General features: G+C 35.2%; 3 protein-coding genes across 7 annotated transcripts; 1 reads left to right on the plus strand and 2 right to left on the minus strand.

Annotated features, from left to right (window-relative positions):
* The first annotated feature begins 920 nt into the window (after positions 1–920).
* On the plus strand, positions 921–6321 carry LOC142517870 (uncharacterized). The gene is given in 4 exon segments (XM_075620360.1): positions 921–1037; positions 1414–4675; positions 4677–5241; positions 5848–6321. Coding segments are annotated over 3 exon segments (3072 nt in total). The 5' UTR covers positions 921–1037; positions 1414–2575; the 3' UTR covers positions 6255–6321.
* Positions 6322–6805: 484 nt separating this feature from the next.
* Positions 6806–9430, minus strand: LOC142518911 (uncharacterized). Its single transcript, XM_075621770.1, has 2 exons — positions 9381–9430; positions 6806–7903 (listed from the first exon to the last, which is right to left on the minus strand). The coding sequence occupies exon 2, from the start codon at positions 7899–7901 to the stop codon at positions 6921–6923; it is 981 nt and encodes a 326-aa protein (XP_075477885.1). The 5' UTR covers positions 7902–7903; positions 9381–9430; the 3' UTR covers positions 6806–6920.
* A 1070-nt stretch (positions 9431–10500) lies between these two features.
* On the minus strand, positions 10501–24462 carry LOC142517987 (uncharacterized). Of its 5 annotated transcripts, none has more exons than XM_075620547.1 (9): positions 24112–24462; positions 18922–19666; positions 18747–18824; positions 18126–18372; positions 17986–18021; positions 17226–17325; positions 11560–11698; positions 10972–11265; positions 10501–10865 (listed from the first exon to the last, which is right to left on the minus strand). In XM_075620547.1, exons 2-9 carry the CDS (start codon positions 19552–19554, stop codon positions 10671–10673), a joined length of 1722 nt encoding a protein of 573 aa, XP_075476662.1. In that variant the 5' UTR covers positions 19555–19666; positions 24112–24462; the 3' UTR covers positions 10501–10670. The 5 variants fall into 5 exon arrangements, with proteins under 5 accessions (XP_075476662.1, XP_075476661.1, XP_075476659.1 ...); XM_075620546.1 differs by lacking the exon at positions 24112–24462 and adding an exon at positions 20488–20621 and having other exon boundaries at positions 18922–19676; XM_075620544.1 differs by lacking the exon at positions 24112–24462 and adding an exon at positions 20488–20590.
* Positions 24463–26229: the final 1767 nt, after the last annotated feature.

The following is a 26229-nucleotide window of genomic DNA, read 5'->3' on the forward strand; positions in this document are numbered from 1 at the left end:
TGATAAAACAACAAGCAATCGATCCTACAATTGATATCAGAGCCAATGTCACGATTCGATTCTCATTGATCGCAAAGAATGTTATTATAGAAGAATAGATTGTTGAGGTGCAATAATTATTCATGTTTGGTAGCTCAATTAAAATGGTTAGGCTTGAATTGTTGTACGATTTAAAATATTTGAGTTGCATCATTATCACCAGTTATAATTTTTAATAAAACGACAAGTGATTGGTCTTACAGGTTTAGCATTGGCAAACTTCATAACTCTTTTAATTTATTTTTATTGTTTTTCTCGTATGATTATATTTGGATGGAAAATATTTTTTACGAGCAGGTTCGGCATTGAGAAAATAAAATCTTCTGTTAATTTATTTTTATTGTATTTACATTATGATTACATTTGGATGAAAAAATATATTTTCAAATTTTTTATAGAGATATGTTACTATGTCAAAATCATGCAAAAAAAAAACGTATTTAAAAGTATAATGTGGCAAAGTGAGAGAACATATATGAGTTATTATCATGATGTTTTCTTTTGATGTTTGTTTTAATAAGTTCAGTTGAAAAATACTCGTAAACATGATAATATTCAAACAACTTTAAATATCATCTAGATTCCATAATCATATTTTAAATTATTAGTCACTCATGTACAATGCACATGCATTTTTTTAGTTTTGGAAAATAGACAACAGTTAAAACAACAGATCTATGAGTTAAGATACTATTCCATAGAAAGTTTTGAACATTATTAGTCCATGAATGGCAATACAAGAGATTCACTACTTAGAAGACCATAATAGGCCACATGAAATTGACCCTTCAAAGGGAGGGGTGCCCATCAATTGCAGAACAAAGACAACTCATAAGGTTACCCCTCTTGCTCCTGTGAATAGTACCCCTCCCTGCCCATTAGAGTTTTTATCATGCATGCACATCTTATCCTCTCACGTATTACATGTTATGTGGGTGTTTTTATAGGCCGGAACTTCTCATTCATAGTCCAAGATCACATTTTTCCATGCGTGAAGGGTATTTTTTTTTTCCTCTTTTAATAAGGTTCTTTTTATTTAGTGCAATACAAGAGCGCTCTTTTCCATGTAAAGATGGATCACATATTTATCTTTGTTTCTTTTTGAAGTGAAAGATATAAAGCAAGTATCTTTAGTCCATGCTTTACTTTTTTGCCCACTCTTTAGAACTACTCCATATTATAATAAAGCTCAAATATACACTGATATGGTGTGAATTGGGCCCAATATTTTGTAGGACAAAGGCAGGGAGAAGGAATAAAGCTACCACATTTGCTTCTTCGATGCAACATCAATATTACAAAATTATATATTGATCATTCTTCAAAAAACAAAGTAATGATATATTAATAATCACCATCCCACTGTTTTTGCAGGCACATGACCCCAACTCCTTCTAGCAGCGGGAATTGCAAGGCAAACCCACAAAAGTGCCAAGCTAGATTTTGCATCAGTCCAACTCGATGTTTTGATTTTGAGGTCCTGCCAGCTAACCTCCGACTCGACTCAGGACTCAACCACCAGCGAACAATTTCCTTCAGAAACTCGAAGGCGGGGAAAGTGTTACCATTTACCAGATAAGCTTATATAGCATAAAGTGTTGATCACATTTATCTGAACAAATCAGCAACCTCAATATGATCATGAATTAAACATTGAGAAGTGCTTAAAATTCAGCTTGAAAACTAGACTAGAAACAGCTAAAGGACAAAATTTTATGCCAAAGAAGTTTATTATAAGGATGGTACACAGCTCCCAGTATGGTCACAAAGTGCAAGCCATGCAGATTCTGCAAATATTTTGGATCCAATACAGAAAATGGTCCTAAATTTTCCTTTGCTTTTTCTCAGCGCTAGAAAAATATAATACAATTATACATTGATAACTATAATGCCAAACTGCAGATCTTCTGGTGTCATTTTCAATCTTGCGGTCAATGATCCTGCGTGAAAAACTATGCCATAGTGGCAAGAATTGATTAAAAAATTTCCACTTCACAACTTTATTATAATTTACACATCCACGAAATATCAGAATCCATGATTATCATTAATCAGATATGTGAAAGCCAACTCAGCCATTCTTGATTGCTGAAAGTGCAATTTCATCATCTGTCACTCAAAATAAAGGCCATCACTTTGAGCAAAGTTGAAGGGTGATTTGGTCATTCGAATAAAGACGGAGGGAGATAGAAATAAAGGGTGGAGTGGTGAATCAACTTTACTTTTTTGTTCTCTTAATATTTAACTTTAAATTAATAATATCTATCAAACGTTCTTATTTGTTTCCACCCTCCTTCGTCTTTCTTCTTTTGCTTAAACTAATGATAAGCTTCTTCAAAAAAATTTACTCCAAATTTGATCTTATATTCTCATTCATCTCTTCCGGTCTGAAAGAAAAAGAGAGCTAAAGGGAGAAAAGGAGTGACTTAGCTTCTTCCTTGAAGTTGGAGACGCTTTTCTAAAAGATGATTGATTCTTCAAAATGCATACTTGAAGTTCTTCGTATGCTCTTTATCCTCTTTTACTTTTGTAGGAAATGTATCATCTGCCCGCCTCTTTTAATCCTTTCTTTGTTCTTCATGTCTTTCCAAACTTGTTTCCCATGAAATATTTCCAAGAAAATATGGTGTCCTTTATCTTCTTCACACTCACATTCTTCTGCCTTGTGGACAGTTATGTTTCTTCATCTATTGTTTCCGATTTTCAGGCTTTAATCGCACTGAAGCGAGGATTTCAGTTCTCTAATTTGGCTATAAGCACTTGGAATTCTTCTAATCCCACCTCGGTTTGTTCTTGGGGTGGAATCAAGTGCCTCCTCAATGATAGAGTAATATCCCTTGATATATCGAATCTTGCTCTGTATGGCTCTGTTTCCCCTGAAATTTCAAGACTTGACAAGCTGGTGGAGCTGTCCATCGACGGAAACAACTTCACTGGTGAAATCAAGATAGAAAATATGAGCAGCCTTTCCTTTCTTAACATATCCAATAATCAGTTTAGTGGGTCTTTGGATTGGAATTATTCTAGCCTTGCCAATTTAGAAGTGCTTGATGCATATAACAACAATTTCTCTGATTATCTTCCAGAAGGAATATTGAGTTTGAAGATTCTCAAGCACTTGGAATTAGGAGGAAACTATTTTCAGGGTGAAATCCCCGTAAGCTACGGGAATTTAGTTGAACTGGAGTATTTATCATTGGCAGGGAATGATCTTCGTGGGAAAATTCCAAAGGAACTGGGAAATCTTACTAATTTGAGAGAGATTTACTTGGGATATTACAATATTTATGATGGTGGAATTCCAAAGGAATTTGGGAAGTTGGTGAATTTAGTTCACATGGATCTTTCAAGTTGTCAATTGCATGGTTCAATCCCTTCAGAGGTGGGGAATTTGAAGTCGCTTGACACTATCTTTCTGCATGTAAATAGACTCTCGGGGCTGATCCCGAAGCAATTAGGTAACTTGACAAGACTTGTAAATCTTGATCTTTCTGTCAACATATTCACAGGAGAAATCCCATACGATCTTATCAACCTCAAGCAAATCAAGCTTCTCAATCTGTTCATGAATAGGTTGCACGGCCCAATACCAGGATTTGTTGCTGATTATCCCGAGTTAGAAACTCTTGCAATCTGGATGAACAATTTCACAGGCGTTATCCCAACGAATCTTGGCCAAAATCAGAGGCTGCAGGACCTGGATTTGTCTTCAAACAAGCTCACTGGTACAATCCCTAAAGACTTGTGTTTCTCAAAACAGCTTCGAATACTAATACTTCAAAAAAATTTCCTCTTTGGCTCAATCCCAGAGGAATTGGGCATGTGCACAAGTCTGGTAAGGGTGAGGTTGGGGTATAACTTCTTGAATGGAAGCATACCAAGTGGCTTTATTTACTTGCCTCAACTAAATTTTCTTGAATTGCAGAGCAATATGTTGTCTGGGTTCTTGTCTGAGAGTAGTAAAAATTCGACCAACCAAACTATATTAGGCCAAATAAACCTTTCAAACAATCAGATTTCAGGAATTTTGCCATCATCCCTTTCAAAATTTTCTTCCTTACAGATCCTTTTGCTAAGTAAAAACAACTTTTCTGGTCCAATCCCTCCTTCAATAGGTGAACTCCACCAAGTAGTACGAGTTGATCTTAATGGAAATTCGCTTGCTGGCGAAATCCCACATGAAATAGGCAATTGTCTCCATCTCAATTATTTAGATTTGAGCAAGAACAATTTATCTGGCTCAATACCAGAAGAAATTTGCAATATTCGAATCTTGAATTACTTGAACCTGTCAAGAAACCACTTGAATGAAGCCATACCCCAATCCATTGGCTTGATGAAAAGCCTTACAACAGCAGATTTCTCATTCAACGATCTCTCTGGAAAACTACCCGAATCAGGGCAATTTTTAGTGTTCAATGCTTCATCATTCATGGGGAACCCTGGACTGTGTGGATCCTTGTTGAACAACCCCTGCAGCATCACAACAATCATTAGTCCACCTGGAAAATCAAGCAATTCCTTCAAGCTAATCTTTGCCCTTGGCCTGTTAATATGCTCTTTAGTATTTGCCGCAGCAGCTATCATCAAGGCCAAAACATTCAAGAGAAGTGGATCAAATTCTTGGAAAATGACCTGCCTTCCAAAAGCTTGATTTCACAGTTTCTGAAATCCTGGAATGCGTCAAAGATGGCAATGTGATAGGCAGAGGAGGAGCTGGGATCGTTTACCACGCCAAAATACATAACGGAGTTGAAATTGCTGTCAAGAAACTGCTGGGATTAAACAGCATTAACAACCATGATCATGGCTTCAAAGCTGAGATTCAAACACTAGGCAACATCAGGCATAGAAACATAGTAAAACTCCTGGCATTTTGTTCCAACAAGGATACAAATATTCTTGTGTATGAATACATGAGAAATGGCAGCTTAGGGGAAGCGTTGCATGGGAAAAAGGGTGGACTCTTGAACTGGAACTTGAGGTACAATATTGCAGTGGATGCTGCCAAAGGACTATGCTATCTTCACCATGATTGCTCGCCTTTGATCCTGCATAGGGATGTCAAGTCAAACAACATATTGTTAAATTCAAGATTCGAAGCACATGTCGCAGATTTTGGTTTGGCCAGATGCTTGGTGGGTGGAGGTGCCTCTCAGTGCATGTCAGCAATTGCAGGATCTTTCGGCTACATTGCTCCAGGTACATTTCTTTTGTTACCTTGTTCCGTTTTATGCTTAAGAATGTTCGGTTCCACTACAGCAAATTTGCTACTTGTGTGAAGCGTGCTATCTGTTGGTAGTTATTTAACTCTCAAACTTAAAGTATGAGGAACAATATCTTCATTTCGTAGCTTCCCTTTAGTGTTACTCTAACTCATTTCATCTATATTGGTCAATGTCACTCATCAATACTTGGTTTGTGTCATCAGATTCTTTTAATGTTAACACGCAACATAGAAACATTGACGGGGAAAGATCTAAAAGCATTACAGTTAATACATACTTAAGAACACAGGGTGCAAAACTTGTGCTAAAATACAAACGACAGCAACTTTCAATTGAGAAAGTCACAGTTCCTACTCCGCTCTTCTAGTAGTACACTACTTTCCAAATTCCAACTTAAACTTGCGTCAGGCAGGAACTTTGGGAAATGGGCAAACGTTAACGTACCAGAGAACATGCTGTCCATCTTACACACTGTGCCCACAACTTTAAACCTGGAAACAAAGCTTTTCTTTTCGTGAGAATCAATGTAGCCATGAGGAAAATACTTTTCCATATCATCTAATGGTGGATAATCTTGCAGAATACGCTTACACGTTGAAAGTTGACGAAAAGAGCGACGTCTACAGCTATGGAGTAGTCCTCCTCGAACTCGTCACAGGCCGACGGCCGGTTGGAGAGTTCGGCGAAGGAGTGGACATTGTACAGTGGATCAGGTGTTCGACGGATTTCCGCAGAGAAGAAGTCACTCGAATCATCGACCCGAGGCTGACCGTCGTCCCTAAGGATGAAGCCATGCACTTGTTCTTCGTCGCAATGCTATGTATCCAAGAAAACAGCGTCGAGCGGCCCACCATGAGGGAGGTGGTGCAGATGCTGTCGGAATTCCCCCGACGATCGCCGGAACTCCAATCGTCTTCATCGGGAAGTGGGTTTCAGTTACAGCAGCAGAAGAATCCTGATGAGAAAATTCCACGTGATCTTGTGTAAAGTTCTTGGAACTAAGCCTTTATTTAGAGAATATATACTTTAGTGTGGTATGAATTTTTATTTTGTTTTTTCTTTTTTTTTTGTTCTAATATAAATATTTAATTAATAATAATATAAAATGTGAGATTATTTTACTATGGTAAAAATTATTCAAGCTATATTTTTTATTGATAGTATATTAAAGGATATATCTTGTGGATTTTTATAAAATAAGCTATTTAAAAACAATAACAATATAATAATACGTTAATATCATTTATAATAAAGATAATTCAATACGAGCTAGTTGAAAATATAATGAGTTGAAATATTTTGATTATATTTCATAAACTAGTGATCAAATGACAATTGGATGACATAAATAATATCCGATATAGTCTAGACAATCTGAAATATGAGTGATAGCACATTGAGTTATCTTTCTAAACATTTTGTAGTTGACCATTTTGATAACTGATCTATGATATATAATCAAAATACTCAATGATCAAAATTCTCGAAATAAATCATTCAAAATAATGGTAAAAAAGAGTCGAGAATTCGAAAGATTGAATTTGATTAAATAAACATCACAAAATGAAACCAAAATGAAATCCTATTTAAAAACATAACTGAGAAAGCAACAAAATTCATCTCAAAAACATTCATGAACCAAGAATCCACAATTCAAGTTGGCCCAGTGCCCCTCATTTGATACTGCATGAGATCCACCTCATCGAGGCTCTCCCTCGTAAAGAATGGCTGCTGCCCCGCCACTGCCTGAATCTGCATCGGAAACAACCCCGGCATCATATACGACGACGGAGCCACCGGTGGTGCATAAAATCGCGGCAACGACATCCGTGGGCTGTGACCTATCATAGGGTCCATTGCTGTCGACTCGTAGAAAACCTGATGCTTAAACGAAATGTTCCCACTAGTCGACGCACCTCCGAATTGCATGCAATGATCATTATCACTCAACATGAGCATTGTCACTGAATTATGCTGGTTCATGGAATGCAATTCTTGGTTATGATCCAAATCAGGGCAATGCATAGGTTTCATTGAGGATATTGCTGGCTGGTTTATGACTTCGAATTCGATATTCCCTCTTTGGATCATCCCTGGATTGTTAAAAATTTGGTTTTGGCATGGATTCAACCCCCCAAAATCAGTCAAATTCACATCAAAAACCTCTTTACTTCTCTTCAGATGAACTGTTGCTCTCATGTGCTCATATTTGCCCCTCAAATTTGCAGCAAATTCCCTCAACTGAGCTTCTGTCAAACAGTTCATGAAATCAATCCAAATGGGGAACCTTGCTTCCATGTTCTTTTTCCGAAGCTTCGAAAGCTCATCCTCGATCTTTTTCCTCCTGTCATGGAAGAAATCAGACAAGCCATACGACTTGTTTCCCAGATCCTTGTTCTTGGCTTTGTGAATGTCGATTATACGTCGCATCTCATCGATGTTTTCGGGCCAGAATTCGGGGTCAGCGGAAACCTTGTCCTGTTTCGGACCGTAGATTATCATGCATGCTTCAACAGCACAAAGTGTGGTGAATTCTTTGATTTTTCTAATCAAACCCTCTTTTCGTTTCTTGAAAGTTATGCTTCTTGACTTTTCTTTGATTATCAGTTCCATGTTCAATTTTGCTCTCCCCATATCTGTATTCATTAAAATTATTAAAAAAAACGAAGTTAAACAAGTTTAAATAACTAAATATACAATTGGTAGGGCAAAATAATCTTGAAAATTTGTTTATATATCCACAATATATATTATATTAGATTAATCATCTTCAAATTTCTTAATCTAAATATAATTTCGATTCTATTTCTGACATTTGTATTACATAAAAACATACAACTTTGAATTATGAACATCAAATACTTCAAAAATGACAAAAAAAAATCATTCTTAAATAATTATTTCAAATAATCCTCAGAAAATCTTACAAAAAAAAGAATCTAACACAACATTTTGCAAAGGACTATCATTATTATTTTTTTAAAAAAAAAGTAGTGAAAGAGAATATTAACCATAACAAAATACCTGTATGCAGAAGTTAATGGCTTCTTTCTTGAGAGAGAATTTGAATAAAATTAGTTCAGAATTATTTTCATTTAATTTTTATCGAAAATTTGTTAATATAATGTAATATAATATATGGTAAGAAGAAGAAGAGTTAATTATGAATAATCAATAATGTGAATGGAAAGATTTACTTCTTTTAAGTGATTTCCATATCAATTTGTAGTTATTTACGGCATAATTAATGTATTCAAGCATGTTAATAGAATCTTTTACAATATATAATTTTCGATTTTTTTAGGGGAATAAATTAATTAATTCGTGCTTAATTACATGTCCTAATTTACTTGTCTTAGTGAAAAGTCTAATTAGCCAATGTAAGTATATTAAGTTGATATTAACAAACCTTCGATAAAAATTAAATTAAAATAATTCTAAACTAATTTTATTCAAATTCTCTCACAAGAAAGAAGCAATTAACTTCTGCATACAGGTATTTTGTTATGGTTAATATTCTCTTTCACTAATTTTTTTTTTAAAAAAATAATAGCGATAATCATTTGCAAAATGTTATGTGCATATGAATTACTTTGTGAAAAAAATTTGATGTTATAATTAATTCAAGAACTTTAGATTCTTTTTTTTTTTAAAGATTTTCTAAGGATTATTTGAAATAATTATTTAAGAATGATTTTTTTTGTCATTTTTTAAATATTTGATGTTCATAATTCCAAGTTGTATGTTTTTATGTAATACAAATGTCAGAAATAGAATCGAAATTATATTTAGATTAAGAAATTTGAAGATGATTAATCTAATATAATATATATTGTGGATATATAAACAAATTTTCAAGATTATTTTGCCCCACCAATTGTATATTTAGTTATTTAAACTTGGCTAACTTCATTTTTTTTTAATAATTTTTTTTAAAGCTGCCAATGTACAATCAAAACAGATATATTTCAAAATACCCGAGAAAATTCCATACAACAGGCCCGGCAAGGAGTCATGCATGTCGAGGGTACTCAATAAACGACACAAACAGCCAACCCCCTTAATAAACACAGACACGTCAAGGGTAAACTGTAACACAGTGTAGCCTTTTACCTTAAAATTTCGCCGTAGAAGCAACCGCTACAGACCTTGAAACACTGTAAAACCCATCAAAAAAAAGAGAGCAAGAAGTTAGAATAAATTTATTTTAACAGGAAAAACTAGATTTACCATTCTCGCAACAAAAAACAAAGAAAGAAAGAAAGGAAGAAACAGAAACACCGAACAAGAAAATACCCGTAAGTTTTTTATTTAACATTATTTTTAAATTTATTTTAATTTCCCTTTTTTTTGTAAAATATACAAATTTGAAATTTAAACTAATACATTAAATAACATTAAATAAGAAAAATTCATCATGTGCGTGGGGGCCGGCGTTCAGCGACGGGTTTTGAAAATCCGTCGCAAATAGCGACGGTTTTTACCAAACCTAGCTAAGTTTCGAATTTTTTTTAAAAAAAAACTGATGTATAACGCCCACTCACATTAAAAAATACCACTTTAACACCAACGTGGTTGCTCTAATAGAGTGACGCAGACTGAGAAAGGGGTTAAAAAAAGGTGTGACGCACCTAGCCTTCGTGGGTTATGGGCTTGTTGATTATTTTAGACGGCCTTTGTTATAATTAATTTTCCATCTAAATTTAAATATATATAATCAAATATAGAGAGTTTTTCCAAAAAAAAAATATTTACTTCTTAAAATATATAATTTTTCCTTTTTATTTTGTTTAGTAAAATTTACCATAAAGTTATAATACACCCATAAGTTTCCATATCATGTATTCTCTCTGGAATTGTTAAAATTTTCAAGATACTACTCTATCATCATCTTTATTTTAAAATTTTTATTTATAAAACTATAAGAGAAAGTATATTTAATCTTAGGTCTCTGGTAAGACAGTCTCACGAAACTTTAGTCGTGTCAAATTTATACATATTTACAATAAAAAATAGTAATTTTTCGTGTCTGACCCAAATGGAATATTTGTCTCATAAAATTTACTCGTGACGTTGTCTCGCATAAATTTTTTGTTAACTAGCGACACCCATGCTCATTGTTTGTTGCAAAACTTTAAAAGTTATCAATGCTTACATTTATGGTCGGACGAAAAGTGGGAGGTTTTTCCATATTCATTTGTTGTGATGGAGTTCTATTAACGAGAACTCTGTGATCATAGCCAGAAAACAGAAAAAGTAGCAATATTTATAGCAAGTCTACTTGAATCCTACAGTTGTTTAGCACTTCAAACACACGAACTCAGAGCCTATGTTGGACATAAATCAATCAGGTCCGCCAATTTGGAGAGACATTGTTGTACACCTGTAGAAGCCTGAAAGATTCTATTCCATAAATTTTAAAATGGCAGAATGAAAGGAAGTCCTCCTCCGGGGGCGGCCAACCAACGAATGAGGGCCATTCCAAAATGACTCGGAATTGTCTGCAAACAACGTTCCGCATAACTTTAAAAGTATTGGATTCTCCAGATAACGAAGATTCTCCAACATTTTAGCTCTTTGTTTCTTATCTAGAAATTCCTGTAGTTAGCCCAGCAAGAATAACCATGTCAATAACTTTTCCACCGAAAACGAAAAAGAAAAAGAATGCCAGCAACTAGATTTCGAGATTGATATAGTTAACTACCTTCGGCTTCTGTTGATCAAGTGCGGCATTTCCATCTTCTTCATGCACAGGCATTTCTTTCTTAGTTTCACTTGATATGCTGCCACCAGAGGCTAAATGTGGTGTATTTTCATCTCCTGATCTATGACCAATCGCCAAATCTTCGGAAACCTCCCTTTCTCCTGTAATTGTAACGTCATTCTCCTTTGCCTGGCTATACAAATTTCTGATATGTCCCAACTTCATATCTTGTCCTTGCCTTTCTGCGTCCAAGTGGTTCTCTATATTTGACGAGGCATACATGCCAAAGGGACTCTGTCCACATGAAGGCCCCTTAAGAAACATGAATATTATTCTATTGGAAAAGGAGGGAGGGGGGTTTGTGGGTGGGTGGACACACACAAACACTAGAGACAATGTTAGAAATTCTCTCCTGCTCTCCGCATTATCACTCTCAACACACAAGCTTCTTGATGAAATCAACAAATAGAGCCAAATTAGATAAACTTCAGGGTGTCTAATGTTACCCTCATCTTTATAGATCATTAACAATTTTAAGATTGTTAACAAATAAATCAACAAATAGAGCCAAATTAGATAAAGAATTACTTCTGGCTTCATGTCTTCACCCACAGAGTCATCACTGCCGTCAGTTCCATCCATCATACGAACAATCTCCTCTCTCTCTTGCCTGCGTCGCATCATTACACATATAGCGCATTGACAGCCTTCCTTATGCTTCTTGAGTCTGCAGAATGGAAAATACGTGTATTGTAGAATGGTCAAGAAGTTCAAGATCCTGATGTTATTTTTTCTGGTAAATTAATTAAAATAATATGTAATCAAGGATACCAAAAAAAAAAGTTTTAAAAAATAAAGCATCTCTTGATAAAAATAGAACCAAGTTATAAAACAAGAAAATTGGTTCTGCAAGAGATTGGGCAAGTAATACCAACATCATCGTCGTCCTCATCATAGCACATTCCCGTTAATTGCGGGGTTGGCCACATGAATATTAATTTTTCATACTAAGCGATTTTCTCACATGTCATCTTTTAAACCAAAATCTAAGATATCTTCCTTAACCACCTTTCGTCTCCTTTTCACATGACCAAATCACGTTAGTCGTCTCTCCCTAATCTTATCATGTACGAGGGCTACACCTAAATAGCTCATAATCATTTCATCCCTAATTCTATCCTTGCGCGTTTTGTCACGCATCCATCTTACATACGCATCTCTACTACCACTATCTTATGCATATGTAGTCCTACAGAGGCCCAATACTCCAAGCCATAAAGCATAGCCAGTCAAACAATAATCTTATACATAGTTATAAATAGCGAGCGTCTGGCTGCGCCTGTCGCCGCAGCTTTTGCGCCTGGGATACTGTAATCAAGCGCGCGCCTCGTCCCAGGCGCGCCTCATGTGAAAGGCGTTCGCTTGTGCGCCTGTGTCAATAAAGCCAACGATTATATACATATTAATTATAATTAAAGCCCAACAAGTTTTAGGCCCAATTAACAAACAGAACCCCTATTTTATTTTCTACAAAGCCCTGCATGTGTGCGTTTTTCTCCCTAGCGAGACAGAACTCAGCGGCTTCTCAGTTTCTCTCTGTGTAGCGACTTTGCGTGCAGCGGCCTCTCTCAAACTTTTTCTGGTTCATCAAAGACTCTGAGTTTTCATACTTATTTACATACTAAAAACGATAAAATATTATGGAAAAAGTTGGACACAGTCCACGGAAAATATGAAAGCATGTTGCAGAAAATTTTTGTAGTAGTTTATACTTTATATGATGATTGGAGCGGATCAGGCTATGAAAACATATGCTATCCACACTTTTAATGTCATAGCCTTATTCAAATCCTTCCCAGTAAATGATTATGAACCCCACACGGCCACACCTGATCGCTGCCGATTGTGAATAGATAAGCCAAATACTCTAAAGTCCAAACCTTTTTTTTTTCATGTTTGCTGTCGGCTGTCCAATTGAATTTACTGACATAATCTGTCTGTAATAGCATTTGGAGTTGGTTTGTATTTTATTTTTTAATACATTATTATCAGAATTCAGAATTATGAATGAACTAGAATTATTTGATTTTTAATGAAATGTTTTTCCAACTTTTGATCTATCTTGTATAATCCCGTAACCTGTTGATGATTGAATTATTTAATATATTGTATTCAGCAATATATTTATATTTAATATTTTATGTTTATATTTTTAATTTTGTATTTCATAAATTTATTGCAGAATTCTAGAATAAAGCCTGTTTTTGCCGATAAAAATGTCAAATTCTGAATCACAAGCCCTTCGAAAAGATCCAGCATGGAATTATGCAACATTAGAAGACCCAAAAAATACCAATAAAGTGAAGTGCAATTTTTGTGGGAAAACAACTAACGGTGGGATTTATCGACATAAACAACATCTTGTTGGAGGCAATAGGAATACGAAAACTTGCTCAAAATGTCCAGAGCACGTGAAAGAAGAAATCAGCTTTTATATGTCAAAAAAGAAAGAATTGAAAAATCAAATGGATGCAATCCCTCACTTTGATGAAGTTGCAGAACAACAAGAATATTTGGAAGTTGAAGAAGATATACATGCAAAAGGGAAACGGCCTATTTCAGTTTCATTTGGTTAGCGTTCCAATCTTGCACCTGATTTTCCTGGGAAAAAATTAAAACAAGCTGGTCCAATAGATTTATACTTCCGACAAGATGTTGATGAGACTGTATCTCAAGGAAAGAAAAAAGATGCAAAGACATCGAAGTTGTATGATGAAAATAAGAAGAAACTGAGGGAGTATGCAGTGCAAAAGTTCGCTAGATGGATGTATGATGCAGGTATTCCTTTTAACGCCATGAATTATGATAGTTTTAAACCATTTATTGAAGTTGTTGGACAATTTGGTTGTGGAATGAAGCCCCTTACTTATCATGAAGTTAGAGTTACATGCTTAAAAAAGGAGTTGGAACATACAAAATTGATATTGAAAGAATACACGGATGACCATGTTAAATATGGATGCACTTTGATGGCAGATGGGTGGACTGATAGAAAATTAGGACATTGATTAATTTTTTGGTAAATGGTCCTAGAGAGACTGTGTTTATAGAATCACTGCATAGGTCAAGCTATTGTCACACGGGTGCGAAATTATTTGATTTGTTCGACAAATATGTGCAACAAATTGGGGCAAAGAATGTGGTTCAAATTGTTACCGATAATGCAAACGCAAATGTTTTAGCTGGTATGATTTTAGCTTTTGAATTTTTATATTACTTATATCGCTTTATATAAAATTATTATACTATTTAAATTAAAGTTCTAACTTCTAATGTGTAATTTGTTTATTGTATTTAAATTTTAATGAACTGGACGTCATTTGGAAGCACAATATCCTCATTTATATTGGTCTCCATGCGCTGCTCATTGTTTAGATTTGATGCTTGAAGATTTCGTTAAGCTTCCTCACTTGAAGAAGGTATATGAAAGGGCAATGATGGTAAATGGATATATATATAACAGGCCCCAAGTTTTAAACATGATGAGAGAATTCACAAGACAGAAAGATATGGTTAGAGCAGGAAAAACTCGTTTTGCAACTGCTTTTTTGACTTTAAAGCATTTTCAAAATCACAAGGCGAGTTTGAGAAAAATGTTTACATCTGAGAAATGGACCACTAGTAGATTTGCAAAGGAGGCACCGGGTAAACAGGCAACAGAGGTTATACTAATGCCTTCATTTTGGAATGCGGTCGTTTATGCTGTTAAAGTGGGTGGTCCTATTGTGAAAGTTCTTCGATTGGTTGATGGGGAAAAAAAACCTCCAATGGGCTATATTTATGAGGCAATGGATCGAGCTAAAGAAGCTATTGCTGACTCATTTGATCACAAAGAGGATAAATATAAAAATATTTTTGCTATAATTGATCATAGGTGGACGATACAACTCCATCGACCTTTACATGGTGCTGGGCATTTCTTAAACCCGGAGTTCTTCTATTCGGATTCTAATATAGAAAATGATAATGAAGTAGTAATGGGTTTGTATAAATGTATCGCTAGGATGTGTGAAACCGAGGAGCTACAGGATAAGATAATGGACCAATTGCCAATGTACAAAAGGGCCGAAGGACTTTTTGGGATGCCCATGGCAATCAGACAAAGAAACAAAAAATCACCAGGTAATAAATATTTTATTTTTATCATATGATAATTGATATGTAATTTTAATGTTCATTTTTTTATTTTGTTTCAAAATAACCAATGGAATGGTGGTTGGCTTATGGGTGTTCGACACCCATATTGCGAGTGTTCGCGGTGAAAGTTCTAAGCCTCACTTGTGAGTACTAAGTATTAATATTTAATGAACTATTAAATAAATTTATTATTTTGAAGCTAAAATTAATTTGTATCAAATATGTGCAGCTTCATTCCAAAAGAAGAAACAGACTGGAGCAAAAAAAATTGAATGATTTGGTTTATATCAAGTATAATAGGGCTTTAAGGCGCCGATATGATATGCGTGATACGATTGATCCTATTTCTTTGGCCGATATAGATGATAGTAATGAATGGTTGAAGGGGGAACTAAATTATAATAGTGGTGACGAAAATGATCTCATGTTTGATGATATGATAGTTTGACTTGGGGTGAAGTTGAACGAGCTTCTGGGGTTGATGAAGATGCCTATAATTTTAGATCTCGAGGTCCATCCTCTACAAAAGAAGCAGCAGCTAGTACGAGTACATTAAATACGTATAAAAGAAGATCCACTATCCATCGTTATAACAATGAAGAGGATGAAGAAATTGATTTTGGTGAAAAAGATGAATCAGAAGGATACAAATCTGGAGCTTCAGCTTCTGGAGATGATGATGATGATGATACAGTTGGGGAGGATGAAGATGGATTTGATGATTTAGATTTTTGAAGTTTTTTCCTTAATATACTATGATGGACTTACGACTTAATAATGAATTTTAGATGATTGGAGTTTGTTTTTTGTTATGATTACATTATCTGTTAATTGATTTTTATTTATATTATTTGTTATTTTTGTGAAAAGTATTTAATTTAAATAGTATAAAATACTTTATATATGTTGAATTTAAAATTTGTGTCAAATGCGCTTTACTTCGATAAAGTGTGCGCTTCGCCTTGCGCCTTGCGCCTCAAGCTCCAAGGCACCCTAGCGCTTTATTGCGCCTTGCGCCCCAAATAACTATGATCTTATAACATTTTTCTTTCAATCTCGCAGGCATCCTTCTATCGCATAAGACTCCTAATGTCATCCTCTATTTCATACACACTGCTTTAGTCCTACGGTCTATATCCTCTCTAACGTCTCCGGTCTTTTGAATAATAGATCCTAAATAGTGAAAGGCTTCGCACTCTGGGACTTCTAGACTGACAGTCTCAATTGGACTACCCAACATGATGCATTAAATCCAGTAGTGACTTTCTTATTCGTCGGAAAAGCATGCTGAGTGTATAGAAAAATAAATAAAGGAAATAAAGATGAAAGGAAAGCATTTTAGAAATATCTAAACAAGTTCCACAGAAATAATTCACCTTCAAATAAAAATGATTGATTGATACAGCACCTCAATGCTCTATCGTTGTGGCCTTAAATTTTCCTAGACAATCCCAGGCCTAGAATATCATACAACGCATACTAGAACTGCGTCAAAAAGTAGGCAAGAAAACTATCGGACACAATGAATTTTCACCCGTAGATTTGTGATTTTGGACTTATTAGGAGATGATGCATGAGAAATAGAAAATCTGTTACCTTCTGCAATTACTCGAACTTTTAGTGCATCTTAATTTCAAGCAAACAAATATCCAACTCCATACCAATTTCAATTTAATAGATTTATGGAATCAAATATGATAGATTTATAATTAACAATGTACGCTGTAAAGCATATTTGTACATACATATCCTTCATTTTTAATTCATCACCAAATAAAGGAAAATGTCCTACTAAGAGTTTTCTACTCATAGAACCAAAATCTATGAGAACGTGGTATGCTACAAAATTCTGATTTAAAAAAAAAAAGATTTATTAAAGTTTATCTTCCATAGGGAAATGTAAGAATTTGCATTTCTTTGGCCCTATGTGCTACTTTCCGATATCTCTAGTTTATTAAATGCCATATAGTTTCTAATGAAGAAAATCAATATGAGATAAAGAACTATTAAAATCAAACGTAGAACAAAATGATGTATGGTAAACAGCAGAATCATACCCATGAAACTTTTTACCCAAAAGGTTGAAAGCACCACTTTCCATTGGTGTATTTCCTTGACTTGAAGGAGGAATATCCGTAACTGGTGTGCTATCAACACCTAATGAACAAGAAAATACTGATAGCTAACAATTTGCGAACAAAAGAAAATTTGCAACATTTTCATGTTCAGTAAACAGAACTGAGTGAATTATTGCAAAAAACTTAACTGAAGAAGAAAGAAATAAGTATCTGACAAATATAAGAGGAAATCACATGACTACGGCACAAGAATAACATAGGGGAAGTCCTACTACTCCAGAAATTTTCACAACCGGGCCAGACAAGATTAAAGCTACTAATCTGAGTTCACTGACCAAAAGCTAAAGCAGCAATCAGATCACCTGAAGAAAGTGACTTTAATTTCGAAAATTGTGAAAAAAACGTTGATTATGTATCATTGAAATTTTTTCAGGAAAAAATGTTAAAACTGTTTGGACGGGTCGAAAAACATTGACTTGGCAAGGAAAAATTCATACAAAAAATTAATGAAAATGAGCATAAAAAGTGCATATGAAATTCCAGATAAACAGATCTGACATATCAGCAAGGAAAAGTAGAGAAATGCTTTCAAAGATATAGTCCAAAATCTGAGAAGGCTGTAATTTTTCAATTGGATTATTTTCAATTTTCACCTTTTTGTCCTCTCAATTAACAAATAGATGGGCACATAATCTATCGGTCATTTAACCTGAATTAGCATCTCTTTTATGAAAATTACCTTCTAGACAGCTAACTGCACATTCTCTCCCTCTTCCTAGTAAGAAAATCGAATATCGTATTATCAACTAACAGCAAAAAAATATACAAGGAAATAACATCAATTAACTCTGAAGCATGACGATCAAGTAAAAAAATTACCATTAGTTTCCTGAGGCTGATCATCATTGAATAAACCAACAGTAGTCCAATACTTTGTGAAGTTTTTCCTCACCCGCTTCATGAGTTCGACAATATAATCACCTTTATTATTATACTTGTAGCAGTTATCCCATATGTACTGTACATCCCTGAAAACATCCTCTGAACTCCTGTATTTAACACCTTTTTCAAGGTTACTGCATATCGTACCAAAATCCATAGGTGTATCAATGACATCAAAATAGTCCTGTTTCAATGCAAATGAAACTTCTTATCACGACTGAAATGGAAATATCAAAACTGAAGGTAAAAGAAAAAGATAGCTTCTGTCTTTCGGAGTCTGATGCTGTGTTAGTTGACCAACTTGAATTTTGATTTGTTGAGATTTAATTGAAATTAGCAACGCAGAACTGTAATAAGTGACAAATCAAGGTAAAAGGTATTACAACTTTCAACATCCCACGAAATAAAGTAATCCAGCGATTAAAACCTCAAACCCCCCCCCCCCCCCTCTTTTCTCCCATTGTCCCCCTTCACAATATATTTCGTAAACGAATATTTAACAACCGTAAAAAAGGGCATAGGAATCTTCGCTCATTGTAAATCAAGAAAAATGCTTACTGGTATTCCAAGAGCAACGGGATTAACTGGAACATTGAAAGGCTCGGCTGCATCCATTTTCATGACCTTCCTTATTACCTGTAAGAAGAACAAGTGCTGAGGTGCCACGGGAAATAGAGAACATTTATCGTATCTTTGCATAGAAAATCATAATTTCGAGTAAAAGCAGTATTACTTCCAAGGCAGCTTTCAGTTCTTGCTCATTGTTTTTTGAATGCTGATGGAGTAACTCCACATCCTTCTTTTCCGTCCTATCTCCCTTGACAGTTTCAGTATTACTACATGGGCTCATACTTGAACAACCAAATCCCTTCGACGATTTAATCTTTATACCCATAGACTTTTTTGATGTAGTCCCGGATACGTCTTCCTTAGTCTCAGACAAAGAGTTCGAACTGTCTCCCATTCTGTCATTGGGAACTAGCTGCTTTTCTGAACCAAAATGTTGGCTACTCTTTTCAGTATCACTAAGTGTGGGGGCATCAGAGAAAGCGTGATGAGATTCTAAATTTTTTGATGTTTTGATCTTAACTTTTACCCGTGTATAAACCGCTTTCACAGAGGTATTATTAACTGGTCGTCCTACAGAATCAGTATTATTAAGTGCTTCTGGTTGACCACCTTCTGGTGGAGATGGTTTCGTCTCGGCATCTGTTCCAGAGTCAACCATATTGTCAGAATAATCCAGAGCAGAGTTCTCTTCTGTATTCAAACTGGCCATATTAGAAACTACATCATTTGCGACAGTTGCGCTTAACAACTTTGGTTTTTTTGCTTTTCCTTTCTTGCTTCCACGCCTCCGCTTCATTTAGTCTTATTAAGACTGGTCTTTCAGAAGTCAAGTTCCTCAATGTTGACCCAAGAACAAATTAGTAGAACAGTAAAATCAACTAGCTCCAGGACCAGGTAAGACCAGGTAACTATTTCAACCTACAAATCATCATAGTACAGTTCCTTGTTGTGAAAATATACTGAAAATGTTTCTTTAAATAGTCAGTATAACCGTCGACCTCGAAGAAGGCCATTGGACTCTTAACAACATCATTGACCAGACATCAAAATGCTGCAGAAATCCAAGATAACACACATGTAGCCGGACACACAACTGAAACTTTCTTATACTTTACAAATTTATGCAACTTCGAGTGATAAAAAAATTATCTTCCATATTATGTATACAAACTAAAATCATTGAATAACTCTTTGACACAGTTTTTTTCTTTTTACTAGCAGAGCAGCATAGGAAATTAACAATGATAAGTAAACATCCCAATTATCAATCTTTATCTACTTCAAAGAAGATATTTGTTATCGCATAAGCAAAATTCCAGTCAACGTCGACTCATAAGACGTTAAGCCCTATAATTTACTCATCCACATAACACCATCAGAACATCTCCAACAATTTAAAAGTTATGCTCCAAACAACAACACTACCCAACAGTAAGCAAACATCGAGAAATTCTCCAATTTCACAACCCCGAAAATCCCAGAAAGCCATACGAACAAACCCTAAAACCCACAAATCAGAATCCCCAGAAATTCCTGCCATCATCACGATACAATTCAAAAGTTGAAGCAATAAAATACACAAGAGGCAAGAAAAATCCCAAAGAAGAAGAAAATCATGACTCTCGGACTCAACGCATATCCAAAAAAGTAAAAAAACCAAAAAAAAATCGAACGAAACATGTCGAAAGAGAGATGATATTGGCAGAGAAGTTAGATAGTGTATGATTACCTGTTTCGAATATTTATACGTTGTGGTTTCGCGTCTCCGAGTGAAAATCAAAATCTGAATGAATTTTTAATATTTTGGTTTGGCCATTAAACCGCATCGTTTCGGTTTCGTATATCTTTGCCCCCTGCGGCCCTAACGTGTGTTATGGCCCAACTATTTTTGCTATTTCCACTCTGTTCAATATGTGCGGACAAAAGTGCCCTTACGTTATCCTCTTACTTGAAAATATATTTTTCAGCATTTTTTTATTATTATTATAGTGGACAGTGGCACAACAAATCGCATGTATTTCATAAAAAAATTGAAATAGTTTTTATTTAATTTTAAAATAAAATTTATAATTTTTTTGAAATTGAAATGTTATGATAAAAAAAATTATAAAGAAAAATGTTATTAAAAAGTTTGATAAAAATGGATAGTGTTTCAGACAAATTTAAAATTAAAATCACGAATCCATATAGTTAATATAAGGTGTTCGTGTGTGATATAGTAATAGATATTCTAAATAAAATGTCATCCAACACGGAGCGCACACATGGGGGAAAAAAATAATATTCTCGATACATCTCTCCATACATGTTCATATAAATAGAATTACATTATAAATATGACGCAGATATAACATTCTCGAAACAGACAATAAAAGTAAACTGACAATATACCTTTGGATCCTCTAATTATCTCTTTCTCGATATCAAAGTTCTCCGCATCTCTTATCTTGATATAATTTATGAGTAGGTCTATTGTGAGACGGTCTCACGAATTTTTATCCGTGAGACGGGTCAACCCTACCGATATTCACAATAAAAAGTAATACTCTTAGCACAAAAAATAATAATTTTTCATGGATAACCCAAATAAGATATTCGTATCATAAAATACGACCCATGATACCGTCTCACACAAGTTTTTGTCAAATTTATAGCAACCATATAAAAACCCATCGAGGGGTGATCCAATGCTCAATATGCATGAAATAGCATGAATTAAACGATATCTACAATGACTGTGTCATGCAGACATGTGGATACTCCCTGAATGTCGACACGTGCGAGTTGATCAATTCCAAAATAATTGAGCATGTGTGTATTTTAGTCGCGACAATTTTCAAGTCGTTTATATATATTTATCGATCTATTATTTATAAAATTAGAATACTATAGAAATAATTAAGGTTGTTCTTGGATGATATATTTGATTTGCAGACAGATTTAAGGTATATATTTCAACTGACTCATATTTTGTTTGTATTTAAAATCCATCGTAATTGTTATGAAATTCCATAATTACATGATCTGTAGTTGATTTGAAATACAATTGAATTTTGTCCATGAGTCATAGCAAATCAAACAAATCCATTAATATAAGCACAATCTTAAAATAAATAAAATTTTCATTATTCAAATTTATAAAATAAAATAATATTTTCATTATTCAAATTTTACACACACACACACACATATATATATATGTGAATATGATTGTGTGCACATTTTCTTTGAATTAATTTATATTTCATTATATACATGTAATTTACCTACTTTCAACTAAACATTATCTAGAAAAATTATCTTGAAAACTTTTAAAATATATATATATAATATACTTTTTGCTAATATAAATTCGAAAATAATTATAAAATTTTAAGGGAACGAAAAAAAGTTTAAGGCTTAGAAGTAGATTAAAATAATATTGATGTGTCAAAAATGGTAACAAAAGACTCTAAAAAGTTGATATTTCTCAACAATTCTCTATCTTCTTGGGAGAAATTTTGGTTTTTCGATGACGTTGTTTTTTGGACATGATTGATCAAAAAGATTTTCTGATTAAACAAGCTGGTAGGTGTGATTACCTTGAAATTTGTGAAGTCCAGCTCGAAAACCAAGTACATTATGTTAGGATCAATTGATTACCACTAGGACAAAAGCTTTAGATGTTAGCGAAGACGCAACTTAATTTTCTTATACTCGTGGCAGCACGGAGTATACCTACTTAGATAATAATGGGTCGGGCTTAAGGACAATGAGACCATAGAGGTGTGCGTAGATCTACTGGTATTGTTTTATATACCTATTAAGTAAGTCTTAGCTTTATCCTACCGCCGGTCATGTCTCCAACAGAGATAGTATTATATGTTATGATATGGTGTCATTCTTTTACATTTCACCTAGCCAGCCAGATCAAGTGGAGCAACATCAATAGCTAAACGCACGAGAACTTCTCAGGATATCAGTTATCCCAGTACTACTATCACTCATAGACACTTAAACCAACATAATGCATCTTGCAATGTCCGGCTGGGCTATAATAATGTCTTGTTGGTACTCCAGTTATCCAATAGGAGTAATCCAGCAAGACATTATCCAGATGAGCATTCATATAATCCAATCTTAATAGATCTGGTTCTAGAAGACAATGCGGCTATATTTCTTGAACTTCGGTCTGGTACTTGTAAATACTTATAAAGACACCTTGATTCTATAAGTGTTTCTTTTCAGAAAAATGAAGAAATTACAATCTAACAATTTCTTTTTTTTGTGATGACAGAACTATGTCCCACACTCAAATATAATGCAGCATCACAGTAAGAGCAAGATATGATAAAAAAGATAATGTATTTCATTAAGTTAATGAAATGGTATTTTTACAAACAATGAAAACAATAAAAATCTATTACACCCATAGAACCTATATTAATATTTGTTGCTGCTTCTACTTCCATCAAGACTTCCACCAGCATCGCCAATGCTCTTGTGATATTCAAGAATTTTCTTCATCCGGTCTTCCTCAGCTTTTCTCTTGGACTCTACCTGCCTCTTCTTACCATCCTCTGGTTTTATCTCTAGTTGTTTATTTTATATTTCCATATTTTTGACGTCACCATGTTGCATATAATCAAGCATTTCCTGCAGGTGGCTGCCAAAAGTAGATTGAACGCTGTTGATTCGGACCTCAATCTTATGCTGAGCATAAGTTATTTGAACCGAGAAAGTTGCAGAGATATTATTGTTGTGAGTCTTTAGAGCAGCTATCTAGTCAAAACATGAGGCCATAGACTCATTATGGACAACAAAATCATCAAATAATTGTTTTCAGAAGTTTCCAAAACCAATCACATAAGAGATGTGATGAGATTCTATGTCAACAACTAACTTGCGAATACTCTCTATCTGGGAATAAAGAGAATTATTGTTGATGTCTTTTTCTACTTCATCTTATTAGTTGCTTCGGTGAAATGACCAACATCATCAAGTTGAGATGCATTAGGATATGTTGATCATCCTTGGTGGCTTCTGTGTTCACTTTGGTTGAAGTGTCGAAATTGGTGAAAATTGGAGAAATGTCCCCATGTTCTCCCACAATAACGTGTTGCGGTGAAGATAGAGTATAGATGGTGACAGTATGGTGCGGTTTTTCTATGATATTTGGTTTCTCAGGACTCCCGACTTGGTGGTCCAAGTCAAAATCAAACAAAGATTTGACCACTTTCTCCACTATTGTCAAAGGAATTTGGGGCAGGTTCCCCATTTGCATTTCTGCATCACGGTGAGAGGAGCCGGTAACAGAAGTATTTGAGATAGAAAAATAAATATCAAAATAATAAATATTTACATCAATATTTACCTCGATTTGTCCTTGAGAAGAGCAAACTGTATTGGCATTTGCACTGGTTGCTTGCTCTATCATAGAAGTGTCACCGGATGGAGTCACTTTTCAGTGGCTTTTGGGCATCTCCGGCCGGATTTTCTTCTTTGAGATTGAGATCTCCAGGAACGGTTTGATCATCAGCAGCAAAATCACCAGTCGGAGTTTCTTCAAGAGACTCTACTTCAAGATTCTCCTCTGGCTGGTCAATGAAAACTTCTTTCAGCAACAAAACTACTTCCTTGATGGTCTACTCAGACTAGACCAGGAGAGGAAATTCAGGAAATTGTAGCTTCTGCCATCTTAGATTGACAAAAATAGAGATGGCAAATGCATCCATCTCCAATTGTTGAATGATGACAAAATCATCAGGTGCAGTCTGGATGCAATGTCAAAGTTATCCCTTCTATTCAATATCATTACCCTCAATACTTTCCCTTGGTTGAGCTCCTATGAATTCCCTCATCTCCATAGCTTATGATCTCATTCTTGGCCCACTGCAAAATTTTGTCCTCAAGCTTGGCCACAGACTTGAGGCTTTGTTCTTTTTGAATGGTTGAGAAGTGGACAGTTGTGTTGTAGTCTTTCTAGTTGCCAAATCTTATCAACCGATTCTTCACAAGTTCATCCACTTGTTGAACGACTAAATTGATTGCGGTTTGAGCCAAAAAAGAGTGACAAGATCAATATCCATCTTATTTTTCCCTTTATCCTTGGGATCAATCTTCACAACCCAGATTCTATTGAAGTAACGTTGGGTTCCAAAATTTTGATCTCACCTGTAAAGCTAGAGATGGACACGTCTGGGATTGGTGTGGACCAAATTGGATCTAAAATATGCTTAGATGCCTTGGGCCGCTTCTCGTGGTCTTTGTTGGCTTCTTGGATGCAACGATAGTTTTCTTGGGAGCGGTAATACTTTTTTTAGAAGCACATCCTCTTTATTCTCATCAGAACTTGTCTCAACCAGTTGCAATTTCCTCTTCACTGACCCCTTAGCTAGAGTCTGCTTTTACTTTTTTGGGTGTCATGTTGGACCCCTTTCTCAATTTTACTGCCGACAAATTCTCTCCGGATAGCAAGTTTTTCTTGACATATGATTCCATAGTAGAAGCATTTAACATTTTTCAAGATGTGGGAGGTGATGGCATATGATAGCTTGGCATGGTGTTGAGCCAACAAATAATATATTTGTATAGCATATCCTTGGGATTGGTTTTCACATAAACCATGGCCACGGAGATACCGAAGAGATGTCAGACTAGTTGAAATCAACTTTTGACGTGATTGTAGCCATGACCAAAAATTTATCGACCGTGACAGTGTCAAAGGCCCCGGCTGTAACGCCTCAGATTTGACGACTGTCCTCACTGTACCAAGACGAGTCTTTCCAGCGTGCTTATGTCCTCACTCACACGCACCCTAGGAAACTTCCCAGGGGGTCACTCATCCCAGAATTGTCCCAAATTCAAGCACGCTTAACTTTGGAGTTCTTATGCGATGAGCTACCGAAAAGAAGATGCACTTTCTTGATATAAATAGTACCAATCAAATCTTTTAAGCCCTCTTCAACTATACAGTTCATTACATTGAACAGTCTCGGAATCCCTCTCATTCCGGTGTGTGATCGGTTCATTCATGTTTCCTCCACCTAGAAGCCTTCCAGGAGCCGCTCATTGTCCGTGCAACCTCATGGCACCGGCAATCACCCCCCGCCCTCTTCGGCCCCAGGCCTCACATGCCCACCAGCTTCCGCTTGGTTCGTCCCCAAACCACAACGTACTAAGAGAGTTCGGCTCTAATACCAATTGTAACGCCTCAAATTTGACGACTGTCCTCACTGTACTAAGACGAGTCTTTCCAGCGTGTTTATGTCATCACTCACATGCACCCTAGGAAACTTCCCAAGGGGTCACCCATCCCAGAATTGCCCCAAGTCAAGCACACTTAACTTTGGAGTTCTTATGTGATGAGCTACCGAAAAGAAGATGCACCTTCTTGATATGAGTAGTACCAATCAAATCTTTTAAGCCATCTTCAACTGTACAGTTCATTACATTGAACAGTCTCGGAATCCCTCTCATTCCGGTGTGGGAT

The sequence above is a fragment of the Primulina tabacum genome, chromosome 11, assembly GCF_025594145.1.
Source record: "Primulina tabacum isolate GXHZ01 chromosome 11, ASM2559414v2, whole genome shotgun sequence".
Classification (NCBI taxonomy): domain Eukaryota; kingdom Viridiplantae; phylum Streptophyta; class Magnoliopsida; order Lamiales; family Gesneriaceae; genus Primulina; species Primulina tabacum.